At 39.0% G+C, this 15,191-nt stretch overlaps 1 protein-coding gene across 10 annotated transcripts in view; it reads right to left on the bottom strand.

Annotated features, from left to right (window-relative positions):
- Positions 1-301: 301 nt before the first annotated feature.
- Positions 302-15,191, bottom strand: part of LOC118423933 (dnaJ homolog subfamily B member 6-like) — a 19,159-nt gene continuing 4,269 nt past the window's right edge. For 4 of the 10 annotated variants that reach the window (XM_035832248.1, XM_035832251.1, XM_035832253.1 and 1 more), the window contains 12 exons: positions 14,079-14,178; positions 12,652-12,761; positions 11,960-12,049; positions 11,148-11,300; positions 9,739-9,786; positions 8,122-8,292; positions 6,757-6,889; positions 5,498-5,713; positions 4,185-4,244; positions 2,779-2,892; positions 2,211-2,335; positions 302-1,849 (listed from right to left, as the gene is read on the bottom strand). In XM_035832248.1, coding sequence (XP_035688141.1) covers positions 2,230-2,335; positions 2,779-2,892; positions 4,185-4,244; positions 5,498-5,713; positions 6,757-6,889; positions 8,122-8,292; positions 9,739-9,786; positions 11,148-11,300; positions 11,960-12,049; positions 12,652-12,761; positions 14,079-14,149 — 1,272 coding nt within the window. In that variant the 5' untranslated portion in view covers positions 14,150-14,178 and the 3' untranslated portion in view covers positions 302-1,849; positions 2,211-2,229. Of the gene's footprint in view, positions 1,850-2,210; positions 2,336-2,778; positions 2,893-4,184; positions 4,245-5,497; positions 5,714-6,756; positions 6,890-8,121; positions 8,293-9,738; positions 9,787-11,147; positions 11,301-11,959; positions 12,050-12,651; positions 12,762-14,078; positions 14,179-14,451; positions 14,816-15,191 lie in introns of those variants that run through there. The other 6 variants (XM_035832249.1, XM_035832252.1, XM_035832256.1 and 3 more) reach the window with 6 other exon arrangements.

Below are 15,191 nucleotides of genomic sequence, written 5' to 3'. Positions count from 1 at the left end.
AAAAAGAAAACAAAAAAAAAAATCTGGAGTCTGGTAGAGACTACATAGTATCTGGTCCAAGTCCGAACCTGATTTTTTCAGGTCCGTTTTTTCTGAACTGGTCAAACAAGAAAAAAAAAACGGTTTTGTATCAGTACACCGTACCAGTACCCATCCCTAGTTTACATGTATACCCAAGACATTGATGATTACAGGTACAGTGACTTAAGACTTGTCTTCAGCAGTTTTTTGTTGTTGTTGTATATTGTATATCAAGTGGATCATTCTACGATTAGAAAATAAAATGTAAAAGGACCAAGAGTGTCATTGCTGCCATTCTTTTATTTCTTTGTTCCCCCGTTTTCCCTAGTACCCTTTATCAAAATCATACAAGTCTATCTTTCCTGTACCCTACCATCATAGGACAATACAATTGCTGTTTGGAACAAAAAATTATAATAATCCTATTGCTTTCCCTTACACCAATATAATGTCTTTAACAGTGTAAAAACAAAGATGCAAAGAGATATTCTGTCCAAACACCAGGATATCTATCAATGTTATGACTTACTGTCCGAAATCATTCTTGAAGTTGCAGAAATCATGTGCTATACATTTCTGAAAGGTACAATGTTTGTCTGACATTACCATACATGTATCAACAAAGTAAAACCAGTAACCCAATGACAGCATTTTGAAACAAACTCAACTTTACTTGACAAATACAAAAAGCTGTCCAGTGCTGTTGAATGTACTGAATCCAGAGGAATTATATTTTCAATTTTGAGATTTCCTAATTATAAATTTGTGTAGCAGAAATAACACTGATTATGAAGAGATGCATATACTTCTATCATTAAGCATTAAGAAGCTCAAAACTTACAAATTTTTGTCAAAACTCATCGGAGTCAGTGTTACATGTACTTACCTATGTATGCATCATGTAATTATATAACCTGTGCGGGCTGCATTTGAGCAGTCTACGTTTGAAATTTCGAATTTCAAACCAATCCCTGAATAGACAGAATAAAATCAAAAAGCTTGAACCAACTCAATCTGCACTAAGCTTGTATTATTCAGCATAGCGCAGATAGTTACAATATATACTTGCTTATACATATTTTCTTACAACCTTAACAAAATGTGCATAAATAGGGAAACCAATAGATTATAGTCCTGTATCAAATACTATAAAGCACCCATAAGATACCCAAGTCAGTGATAGCAGATACAAGTTAGATTCCACTTTATAACAATGGACTGTTCCAAAACAACTTTCTTGATTTCTGGATTGTTCCATTGCTTGCGAGGTGGGGACAGGCCTTTCTTCTGTGACCTTCCTTCCACACCAATGGTTATACTTGTTTTTTTAAGTTTTCAGCATTATTTTGTGCACTGTCTATGCTGGTCTACTATCAAACACACAGTCACCTAAATATGTACATCTGATACGGAGACAGTACAGTACAGCAATGGCTTTCTTCCAGAAGATACTCCTTTCTTAGAAATAGTTTTCTTGAAGTTTACTTCATTTGGTGAAAGTACAATACATGTACACACAACCACCATGTGAAAATAGCAGTTTAAAGAAGCAAAATCTTTTATTTAAGGCTACTGAAGTGACAGAGTCATCCCTATTAGTAAGGATTGGTCCAAGGCAACATAGTCTAATACAAATGTACTACAATGAATGCTCGCTTGGTATACTAGCTAACTACTTGGTTCCTACACTGTATGGTAAGTACTTTCTATGTTCTGTGTTAGCAGGTATTGCTGTAGTTTCTGTTGTTGTTGACATTCACACACGGTCATTCACACAGCGTGCGGCGGGATGAGACAACATGGCACAGCCGCTGGTGGTCATACACTTCTGAAAGAACAGGTCGTCAACATGTTAGCACCATTGTTTCCTACATTTCTAGGAGGGGCGGGTATGGGTACAGAAAAGTTTGACTGTAGAAACTTGGTAGACATGACCATGACCATAAATTCTCATTTGCTCTCACTATTTTCTTGTGACAGTTAGCTCAAAAATGAGTGATTGCCAGCAGGTATCTGTTCATTGTCTAATCGGTCCAAGATCCGGTCCACTGATTTTTAAAAGAATATGATTTGATTTGATTTGATTTATTCCGCTGCATAGAGAAAAATACAGCCAGGGCTACCCAACTGGCCGAAGGCTATTATCAAGGGCTAGCCCTGGTAACAATACAATTGAGTCCTTGACTGACCAGAACAGGAATGTGGGCACTAGTTGTACGTCAGCCTCTCCAGCTGCTCCTCCCCGTCCACCTTTCTGGACCTGATCTGTCCATCCACCTCCTCCTCCACAGTCTCTACACCATTCTCCACTATCCTGTGGGCAAAAAACAGATGGTATCACAGCGCCATCCAGTGGCTAATATAAGTACTGCAAGTGCAAAGTCGAATAACACTTGGTATATGATGAGACAATTGTGTTAGCTAAGCTGATTGGACATTTGTGTTCATCTCTATAAAACTAAAAGGCAACCTGACATGAAGAAAACTTCAGAGGGATGTGAATACTGGAGACCACTCTGTGCTTTCTCAATCTTTCTGTTAACACTAAATAAAATCTAATAGTTTTATCCCGATATTCTGGTATAGTCAAGTAAGACTGCAGTATGATACATACAGTATGTGTTTTATACTGTTAGACCACAATTTGAATTGCCCAATATCTTATCAGGTCAAAACTTGCTAAAACGTGACTATTACAGCAGCTTTAGAATAGGTAACCGTAGAGTGATATATGTACAAAAGTAAATAAATCCCTACCTTCTTGTCGTGACCTTCCTCCCATTGACGTACTTAGTGGACGTTGAGGTTGACTTGAAGTTCCCTCCCCGGTTGCCGCTGCCCCCAAACGATGAGCTGGAGAAAGATGTGAACCTGGAAACCACAGCACATGGAAACATCTGTTAGAGACCCAAGCAACATGGGAACGCTTGTTGGAGACCCAAGCATTCTGTGGATTTTGCTCTCAACAAGCCAGTAAGCTCTTTCCAAATACATATACATGCACTAGTATCATGCAACAGGCAGATCTAGACTACTAATACAAAAATGTGTATGTGGAGTGAGCTAGAAAGTGAAATGCACAAACACTGGAACACAAGAAGTATAACAGTGCTGTGGAGACATGTCTCAATTTTCAACATTTGATTTTCAAAAAATGTCTTTATAAAAATGTCTATTTTTTAATCTTTGAATAAAGAATGATTTTACAACACTATTCTCTTATAGCTTTCCATACTTGATATATGCATTTCTGGATATTACTTCTTGGGTCCTTGACAAACTTGCAAGTATACATTAGACAAATTGACAAATATCCAGTACCTGAAAGAAATAACTACTCTGGGGGGCTACATTGGGGTACTCTTTTGTGCTGGTAATATCTGTGAGGCTTCCACTCTGTTTGTAGTATGTTGTGACAGGCTAGCAAGCTAGTTTGTACATGTGTTCTAGTAAGTTCCTTTTTGTATTTTGGATGGTGCTCATCTTCATTTCCTTGGGCCTCACAGTTGTCCACACACTACAGCAGGGGGCTAGTCCACTGGTAGCACTGTGTTCAACTACCGGTACATGTACGTACCAAACTATCCCATAAGAGCTGATTGAGTGCCAAGCAGAGACCTTCTTTGGTATGACCTGGCCTGGATTTGAACCCATGACCTCTAAAATGTAAAGCAAGCAGTCTATAGCCTGGTATCCAAACCTACTATAGCTGCCAAGTCTCTCTTATCCTTTCTGCAAAAACTACAGTTTTGGATACCATCCTAAGCAGTCTAACTGCTAGTGCTTAAAGCTAATGCACTGGTCTAGTAAGCGAGTATGCATGGTGCACAATCGTGTATGTTGGTTTGCCTCCATTGCAATCTTAGAACAGGGCTGTTTTTTTGTGGGGGAGCACGGGTTCACGATTTTCAACATTGGCTAGGTTCTCTTGTGCCGGAAAGGGAGTTTGCTGAAGAAGGTAGTTGGCCATGGAAGGGAGTTTCGCCCCGTTAAAACGTTGAAAATCATGAGCCAGCCCCCCTCCCCCCCAAAAAAACAGCCCCGTTCGAAGACTGCAATGGACGCTATGCGTTGGTAGCTATGGCTAGTAAGCTAGTTTGTGAGCATGGAACACATATAGTGATGTACGCTGGTGCTGTCACATATCGGGGGCTCACACTCACCCCCCTGGTCTGGCGTATGGCTGTGGAGCTGCCTGCATGAAGTGGTGGTTGAAGTCAAAACTGAGAGGAGAGAAACACAGAGAGACGTATGGATGACAGACAAAGGCACCACAGCTGTGAGGAACAGGGTGAACTCCTTACTTCCCGTTAGGACATGCACCACACCATGACAGGTCAAGCTGGGTCAGGTACACATACCGTCATCTCATGCCACAGTGATGGTGAATAGTTTGTTGATGAGATGATTTTAATGAAGACACAATTAGAAAATTCCTGTTCTAATCAGATCATTCCCTGTATTCTCATTGACAATATGTTATGTACATGTACCATTGTGTGTTCATACCATAAAATATCAATCAAAGTTAGGACACAGGTTTTTTTTAAAAATTCAGCTGATAATGAACTCCTTCAGATACAGATATCTGTAAATTCTGACTAAAAGGTTCCAAAACTTAAGACAGGGAAAATTTTGATATTTAATCTATGATCTTTTTCTTTCCGAGTATTTGGATGTAATAGTCAAAGTTTAATAATCAGCGCAATGGAAAAGTTTATGTTTGAAGAACTTCCCTATAGGTACATGAGTAATATAGTTAAAAAGCTTACAATAGCTATAAAGCCTGTTAAGACAACACAGCTGACAACAATGACAGGAAAGGGTAGCAAAGGAACAACAGCTTTACAGTAACAAACAAACAAATAGAGGCCTCCCCAAAGAATAAACAATGTTGATGTATTATCATCAGACTAAAACCATAGTATGATTATATCCCTGTTGAATCAAAAGAGATCACAAAAAAGACTATTTGCTCTACAAAGTCATAACACTTTCTAGCTAGGGAGATCCCTGTTTTGATTGTTAGAAAACCAGACATGTACAAGTCATCTTCAGTGATACATATTGTATGAGTTCAAGAATGAAATTGATGGAACAATGCACATACTTGCATTAAAGTTAAGATAAATTGCAAACCATGGCAGGCAGCTAAATGTACATGTGTATGCAAGCAACTGATCATGATTTCGTTCATTATCACATCATGTACATTTCACCGCAATCACTATCATCACTTTTTCCCTATCAAAGAGAATGATAGAATTATGTGTGTTATCAAAGTATTGGACAAACATCATATGACAAATGCTACTGTATAGGTCAAGGAGGAGACTTGGTGGAGATTCCAAGCTTCTGATTCATGTAGAAGCAACTGGTTTAAAACCATGCATTTCATGTTCAACACACTACTTGCTCAAGACATTCTGATTGTTGTTTTTGTCACACAAAACAATTTCTTCCTGCACACACTGACCTAAGCGATGAGCAAGATGGCATGTGGTATAATGTCGACCACGTTTGCGGTCTCTCGATGGACGAGTTTTCTACCGACGGAATAACCATATTGGAAACAAACGTCTGTTGTTGTCTCCGCTTAACTGGAGGGGTGTGATAGCACAGGGAGCGGTACTTTTTAGGCTTGGGCGGGACTCTGGGCGGTAGTTTTGAGTTATGTCTCTGTGTGGGATATCTGGAGGAGAACAGAAGTGAAGCACGTAACAGGCAAACAGGTGCAAGAGGAGGGTTAGAGAGGGGAACTGGGGAGGGGGGTTATCAGAGCTCCAGGGCCTACAGATGGCAGTCTTCCAAAAAGATTTCAAAATTGCCACTGTTTTTTTGTGTGCATTGTATAACGCTGTGAATACCATTAAAAGTAATGAAAGCCAATGACATGTATATCAATTGGTGTACACTGTACCTTTTTAATGTTTGTGACTGTGTAAGTGTTGTTGTGATTCTAAAATTCTTTTTTTTCACAGTTGGCCACACCAATTTTATTTGTTGCTTCCTGGCATTGGTGGCCCTATTTTTCCCACTTTGGAAAAAAAAATTGCTCCAGGGCCTAAAGATGGCAGTCTTCCAAAAAGACTTCCAAACTACCAACCAAGTTTTTCACAGTTCTTGATACCATCAAAAGTATCAAAGCCTTAAAAACCTAAACAACTGAAACACCTACAAATAGTCTTTATAGGACATCATCCCTAATGACAGTGCTAGCTCACTTACCTTTTACTAACCGGTATTTTGCAACTGTTTCACTTTTTAGAAACATGACTATCAATTTTCGTCTCACTTTTCCGATTTGTGGGAAGGCTCTGACCCTCTGATACACCATGCCTCTGCTCACACCGCTGTGCCAACATGCCAACACACCCCCCAGTTCCACACATGCAGAGTTAGAGTCACACTGGCAGGGGACAACTTGTACTGACACACTGGAAGGGGAGGGCTCAAGCAAAACTCAACAGCAAGGAATAAGAGACAGAAGACAGGAAACACTAAGCAAAGAATCATTGCCATTGTCATTGTCAAACTATTTGTTTTTCTGGAAAAACTGTCATTCTAGCAGTCAGAAGTCACAATGTAGGCCTATATACAGTCTCTTTTAATGAAAATTGAAATAAAATTTTACTTGTACTCAAAGATACAGGTTAATTTTAGCTCACAAGATTAGCGCTTTCTCCACCCCCCTTCATGTCTGGCACAAGTGCCCCTGACCAGACTTGGACCTACCCGCCGTCCGCAAATGGGTCGCTCCTACCGCCGAAGCCGAAGTTGAAGGAGAATCCTGGGAAGTTGTCCTGGAAGAGCGTCGTGCTGCCGGCGCCGTGAGCGTGACGGGACCGCGAGGTGCGAGAGCTGCGACCTGCAGCGGTGAACAGGTTCTCTTGTGAGCAGAGCGTTATCATACACACAAGAGTAGGGGCAAATCATTCAATTTTTAAGACTGAATTTGCTTACGCAAGGTGGTATCTCACTGCACTTGGGGCACCGGTGCGACACTGCAGGGTTCGAAAGATTACTTAACGAATTTCAGAGATAAAAGACGAATTTTCTTATGCTTTGTGTATTTTTATGTCTTCTAAGTCATATCTTTACGTACTACGCAAGAAATTACAACAGTGCTGCAGTGAACGAACCCTGCAGTGCCGCACAAGGGCCCCAAGGGCAGTGAGATACCACCTTAAGGAAACCAATGCTAGCATCAGTCTAGCACATTTCTAGGCTGGGTTATATCATTTTTAATCATAATTTTGTACATCTAAACAAGGATCTTACCACTGGTCATCCATCATTTTTATATGGCAATCACTGATCATCAATCATTCTTATATATGGCAAAGACAAAGACAGTCAGTTTAACGTGTCTGTGTTCTCTACCATAACCAGTGTTGGGGGCGTACTTTTAGACGTCAGAGACAACTGAACAGACAGTTCAGTCATGCACAGTTACACTGATTGAATAACCAGTTTTGTACCTTTAAATGTAAATGTACAATTCAGGGAACAGAAGTTTTGTTTCTGCTACCAGCAATATAAGACTCTTAATTCTAAGCCTGGTTTATAAATCTCAAAAATTGAAAGTTGCTCATTTGACTTATTCTGCAATCATAATTCAATTTTCTGCAAATATTCTAAGCCCTACAGTTTATTTAATCTTTTCTCATGAGTTGGAGTTCACCATGGTTTGGAGGTATTTTTAGTATATTTCCAAGCCCAACTTGGAAGGCTTCAACCAAATACCTTTTGTTTATACATGTAGATCAGAAACTCACAAGTCAAAACCTGTATTCTGTATGTCTTTTTTATTAACATTAGAACTGCTACATGTAGTCTAACAGAGGACACCAGAAAATTTGAAACATAAGTTACTATATTTTACAAATCATAAAATCTGTAGAATTCCATATCAATTGAAATCTATTTTACAAAATTACAATCTATACTCAATTCAATAATGCATAACAAATGCACCAAAACTTTATTGAAACTCTAGTCATAAAATAATTCAAATCAAGCTGTAAAGGAAAATTCAGAGTGTTTTTGTTTCATGAATGGCGTACAGCTTAAGCGTTCACTATGCCAAGCCATACTAACCCCGTTTGCGCGGCCGAGGCTCGCTACACATTTCGCAGGAGTCCATGAGCTCGTGATTATTGAAGGTGCACGCCGGGCAGTCCCACCGTTCCTCGGGACCGGAGTCAGGGTTGGGGTCGGCGCGACGAGCCATGTGGCGACCGCCGCTGTGTCTACCCCCGAAACCGGGCGCTAAACACAGCCAACACACACACACATACAGGCATGTCAGTGACATGGGGCTGGGAAGGGATAGGGTCAGAGAGAAATTCATACAAACAAAGGTAATTAAGAATAAGAAATTAAGAGGGGTAACAAGGCATAGCAAAAGATGGAAGGAAGAAATCTAGATTAGCAAAGATAATTATAACAAAGAGACAGCTAGTTAGATATTTGTGTACTGGACTATAAGTACATGTATTACATTCAGTGATAACAGTGCTCTCATAGGTTAATCCCTTTTTATCTATAACAAAAACTTTGAGATTGGTTCCTAGCTTATTTATCAAATTTACCATCATTTACATCATAGTCATAAAATCTTCTTATTTTCTTATGCTAGTCTGCAGAAATAGTCTTAAGTTCTATTTCTTTATGTCCGAAAGTAAATCCCCACTTCTTTTATCCAGTTATATAGATCAAATTTCTTCAGATTTTCCAGATAATCTGCAGCAATGTTCCCTCCTATGCATAACATTAACAGTATCTGTTTAATACAACAATAAGTATTCTAATAATCGTTTTCTGAATTTAGATTCTTTGAGCTGATGCACTATCCATTCCTTTTGTTAAGTTGTTGTGTAACAACTGATGACATGCAGATGGATGGATTCCAAACAGTCACCTTAGAGAACTGAACACAGGCATCACACACACAAGTGAGGGTGTTCCAACACTGCAGGGACTGTTCTACTTTGGATTGTGTCCAAAAAACAATTAACGACATGCCGGATGCAACAACTGTTGACCAAACACTTACAATTCTCCCCGTGATGCTCACACAAGAGAGGAATTATCCCCCAAACTGTTGTAATTCATTCCAAAATTAGAAATACACAATCAATATTTCTTGCAAATTTTCATTCCGAAGCTTGATTCAAATTTACTAAACATTACATGTTTATGGTCTAAAAGTCAACTATTCCTCTACTATCCACTGCACAAATACATGCTTCTTGGTATGTAAAATACCAATGGGTTTGAGCAATGTTCCAGCCAGCCTGAATTTTTTTCCATCCCCTGGATTTTGGATGAAATACTGTTGAAGGCGCAACGATCCTAGGGGTGTCCAGGGGTGTGTTCCCCCGGAAAATTTTGAAATTTAGACTTTCTGAATTGCCATTTCATTTACATTGTTTTGTATTTTTAGGGGCAAATTTTGCTGGTAGATTCACCTTGGTTCAAGTAATATTTTTACATGTCAGACGGAACTTCAATGGGAAAAAATTTTGTCCACCCCAGTGACAAAATTCTGTCAAAGGATGATTCTTTGACCGATGGATGGACGGATGCTGGCTTGAACCTTAGGTTTGGGTATTACCCAAACCAAACCTTTTGTTTGTTATTCATGTGTAACTGTAAGATTTACTACTGTGACAAGCAGTCTGAAACAAGCAAGTCTAGTGCTGAAGCATATACCTCCAAAGAGTGAGAATGGAGAGGCATAGGCATAGCCTCGTGTGGGAGCTGAAACATACAGCAACATAAAAAACAGCAATAAAAACAATGAATGACAGGCAAGAAAATTGCATACAGAAGAAACTGGCACAATATAGGAGGAAAGAAGCAGTTGTTAAGTTCACATGGACGGCCATAGAAGCCATGGAATATTGCAACACAAAGTGAAAATCTTGAAACAAGGGGAAGACGACAAGACAACCGGGCTAAATCTGAATTTTTGCTCATTTATGGTAATTCCATGTCTTACCATGATTGTTTGAAAACGTTTCAATGACTCAGAGTCAGAGTCATTCAGTCTTTCTGGCAATCTTAAATTCAATTTTGTTTTTTGTTGGATCCATACAAAGATCTTGAACAACATTGAGCCCTGTGTCTTGTCTGGATAGGGGGAGAGAACTGTCACTGCATGCAGGAACACCCTTCTCACAATGTACATGTACAACACCTTTCACACCCGTCTCACAGTGGTATGGTCTAACCCCATGGTTTACGTAACTTCCAATCCAACCACCATGCATTCATGTGGTGAAATCTGAACCGGAAATTCTTTTTTCCTTTTTTTTGCCTGTTTAACATGTCCGTGCAAGAAATGCTTAATTTCTTTTTTCCATAAGATTGAGTATTATTTTGCCAAAGTGCGTAACATTATTCACATTTTTCCTTCCCAAAAATGAATATTTTTCCTGCATTTAAAAAAAAAATGTTTTGCAAGTTGCAAGTTGAGTATTTCAGGTTGTAGGTGAGTATTTCTAGCTCTGAAGAATATGCATAATTTCTTCTGTCTCCAGCAGACATGCATGTTAGGGTGAACACAAAACACAGCCAAATTGCACAGACTAGATGATAATGAATCATACATTTGTACCATTTACAAACCTGCCAGCCCCTGTTATGGCTATAACTATGCTTCTGCCTGTGGGAAAAACTGTTATCACTCCAGCACAGGCCTGGCTATATCATACATGTAATGGGCAGGCCCCAGGGAGCCAACACTGTGCCTCTTGTCTACAAATGTACAAAAGACATAACTACAGTCCACTTTCAGTCTACTTACAGCCCACTTTCCATGTAAGATATGTAAAACTTGTGACATTTTCATAGATACTGAAGTTGTCTCATGCTATCCTTAAGAAATAGGACAACTTGAAGACTTCTTGATCGTACTTACCACCACCTCCTCCGAAGAAGTTGCACTGTTGCAAAAGTGAAATATTCCTCTAGTGTCATTCAGAATCTCCACAACCCAACAGACAGACAACTTTCATATGTAAGATATGTAAAACTTGTGACATTTTCATAAATACTGAAGTTGTCTCATGCTATCCTTAAGATAGAGGAAATCTTGAAAACTTCTTAATCGTACTTACCACCACCTCCTCCAAAGAAGTCGTCGTTGAAGAAGTCAGCGAAGGGATCAGCACCTCCGAAAAACTCTCTGAAGACTTCCTCGGGATCTCTGAAGGTGAAGTGGTGGAAGGACCCGCCTGGGGCCGCTTCGAAGTCCTCGAAGTTGAAGTTCGCTGTTCAAAAGACCATGTTGTATTGGTTAAAAGACTATGCTGTATTGTGAATAATGTATTTATGAAACAGTCTTAATTCATCTTGGTGCATCATTGCAGCAAGTAAATACCCAATCTGAGTAATAAAGCTGTTCTATGTGCTCGAGGTACCTCCTTGAACATGGGACCCCCATCTTATGTCCCGTACGAAAGATGAATGCAATCCCTTACATTATGCCAGAGTTGCGTGAGCCGACCCTGGGATCGAACTCAGGGCCATCCATGGGAAAGGATCCAGATGGCCACAACTAAATGACAGAATAGAAAGCTTTTATTTCCATGCTCAAAACTGTTCAGTAGCTAGGTAAAAAGTTAAAGATAGTCCCATAGCTGTTTTATGCAGTAGGTTGTTACCCACTGTGTCTAGGGCACTGTATTGGTAAACAGGGCCTCTTTTTCCACTGCCTTTTACCTCCCCAACCAAAGCATTACCTCGCTAGATAATACTTGTAATGGTAAGTGATGGGTATTCTAGCAAATAGATCGGTATACAATCTTTAGATACAAGTAAACCTTCAGCAAAAATGGTGATTTCTTGATATTACACATAGTAATGAAGTATTCCCTGAGCCAGTTTCTCTAGAAATGATGCCATGTGAAGAAGGAGACTGGGTACAAACCTCCTCCTCCTCTCCCTCCCCTGCTGCCTCCCCCAGTGTTCCCTGTGATCCCATCCTTCCCATATCTGTCATAGATGTCTCGCTTTTGTTCTGAAAAAGGAATCATACTCGAATTCTTAAATGTATCTCCTCTGTAGAAGAACTATGACACCATTTCACACATGCTAACAGTCTTGTTACACTGTTTGAGTGTATTCAAAGTTCACTTTTGCAAACAGAAAGATTACAAGCTTATTAATATTCACCAGCGCACTTGGAAAACAAATTTAGAATCACATTTTGATTCTAAAATGTGTCCTACATCACCACTGTAGAAGAACTATGACATCATTACTAGTACACACATCCAAACAGCCTTGTCGTAATGTTTGAGTCTAATCGAAGTCCACATATGCAAACAGAAAGATTAACAGCTTTATTCATAATATCATAAATTTGTACATGAAAATGAATCACAAGAGATTGTCTTTCATTGCTTTGAAACTCCAAATCATACATTATTACAAGGTAACAATATAAATGAATGGCAGGCTGTAACTTTAAAGTGCTATGACATTTTTCATCATTCCGCCAATCCAAGCAGAACACATAAAACCGTAACTAACCTTCAGTAATTGGCATACAATCAAGCAACACAGGTTTGGTGCAATGGAGTGTTAAGCCATAAAAATAAACCTTGTGACAATACTCACTGTCAGACAGCACCTCATATGCTTCTGCGATTTCCTTGAATTTTTTCTCAGCGTTTTCCTTGTTGTCTGGGTTTTTGTCTGGATGCCATTTCAATGCCTGTTTTCTATACCTGTGCATTGAAGAAAGATGATGAGAAAATGGGTCACAAGTTGTAAAGAGGACAGTCTTAATATCTTCACATACACGTGTAATTCAGACTAATGAGTCTTAGATTCTAATGACAGAAACTCCAGTAGGGTTGGACAACTGCATATTCTGTACTCTTTCAAGATAGACTAAGCAGTATCATGAGAAGGGAGGTTTAATATATGATATTCAAAGATTTGATGAGTGAATTGTTAGTAAGAAAAAAGAATAAGTCATCACCAAATGCAACTTAGACTTTCTAATTTTCTTCCAGGAGAACAGACACAACATAGATTTGTAAGAAAACATACTCAACTGACAACATCTTCAGTATGATTCTAAGACTGTATGCAACAGATACAGATTGTTCTTGCAGACAAATTGTATGTTATCAGCGTGCAAAATACCCACTTGCACACTTGCACATTGCAACCACTTTTTGCTTGGTGCAACTAACTTCTAAACTCAGGTTGCACAGGGTGCAACTTAGATTTTGAGCCTCAGAACTGGATTTTGTTGTCACTGTACTTTGTACTTGATTTTTAGTTTGAAACAAACATGTTTATAAGTAACATGATAGTAAAGGGAATATCTATTGTACCTTTTTTCAGAAATTTTAGTGAAATGTGCAACTTGAAATTCAGTTGTGCAACCTAGATTTTGCCCCAGGTTGCACGCTGTTCAACCCGGCTCAGAAAAGTATTTTGTACACTGGTTATACAAATGTATAACAAAGGGACATGACATCTAGGGCAGATATATGTGTAGCACATTTAAATGTAGATATGTGTTCTGTAATGATATCAATGAATAATTTATACACGTGTCTGGGACAGAGGGACAAATTTACTGGTGATTATAAACATGTCTAGACAAATTTCTCGAGTCAAGCAACATCATTGTGATAGTTAAAAGATAAGCGAGGTTATAATATATATCCCAAATGCAAAAGAACATGTTACCAATGCAAAATGTCCAATGCAAGAGTATAGATATATATGTACGCTTACCGTATAATTCATTAAATGCAGATTATTGGTAACTTTATCTATATTGGACTAAAACAATATATCATTTCATATTATGGCGATAATCTCAAAATATTTGCGGTTATCATCAATAATATACAAATGAGGATTTCTAAATTTCATATCATGTCCACAATAAATAAAACAATTTCATATTATGGACATAGATATTACTCAAAAGATTTTCTGTAATATAATAAGACACAGATGAAAGTTCCTTTCTAGATCATGGATTTTTTCACAAAATGAATAGAAGGAATTTTTTCACTTACGCTTTTTTGATATCTGCTTGCGTAGCACTTCTAGGGACGCCTAGAATCTCGTAGTAGTCATCAGCAGCCATCTTGTGTCCTTAGAACTAATATCTACTGTCTGAAAATACAAAATTCAACACCTACATCAACTATCATGGTCATAACGTTAACCACCATTGTACATTCCAAACCTGAACACAAACTGTCAACAAATACAAATAAGAAAACCTTCCTCTAAACATGGCGATGTGCGGCCACTTGAAAAGGCTCTGCCAAAGATCTTTGTCTTATACAAAATATGTCGGGGTATTTTTATCCCAACCCCACCCCCACACTGGTGTACAGAGCCAGTATAACAAATCACAAGGAAAAATTAGATCAAGTTTCTTACATATAAAGGCTATTGGCGACTACTTGCTGGAGGCCGAAACAGCTACGCGTGCAAGCATACCTCCAACATCTAACCCAGAAAGATGGACAACCAGGAGGAATGTCTGTCCATTACAACCAAGCTGTCCTCTCGCCTATCTGAACTTCACCTCTAGCCTCCGCTAAACATCCTTGACTGACCTTGGGAGCATATGGTGTGGGTCCGACAGTTATAGATATGACGCACAAGTGAAATGGCAGAGGGGACAGTTCACTATCACATTACCACCCACATCTTCACATATTGGGGACAGTTCAGGCATAAACTTAAGGATGCCAAGATAGCAAATTTGAAATTTGAAAATATAAATTTATAGACCTAGGTATAGATATGTGTTGGCAATACACAGAAAAAGCTACACCAGTACCAGAAACAAATTTCTGGACATGAAAATATGATTTTTGACCTAGCTACATAGATACATTTGTACGTGTTCATGACACAAAAAAAGCTACACCAGTACTGAGAGCCAGAAAATTCTGGTAATCATGCAGCCCCTGATCTAGTTAAAAGTACACATTCCCACTTACTCTTGACATTATCTGCCTCCCCGTGGCTTTGCTAATTGCAGGTACGACTACATAACTGCTGTGCCCTTTCTAAATTAAGAAAGCTCAGCGATCATGTTGTCTACAGACTACATGTCAAGGTCTTTTTGCGGTTTAGCTGCTGCAAATTGTCTAGGCTTTGACTGGATCTCG

This window comes from Branchiostoma floridae, chromosome 10 (genome assembly GCF_000003815.2).
Source record: "Branchiostoma floridae strain S238N-H82 chromosome 10, Bfl_VNyyK, whole genome shotgun sequence".
NCBI classification, from domain to species: domain Eukaryota; kingdom Metazoa; phylum Chordata; class Leptocardii; order Amphioxiformes; family Branchiostomatidae; genus Branchiostoma; species Branchiostoma floridae.
This window is presented reverse-complemented; position numbering and strand designations above follow the sequence as displayed.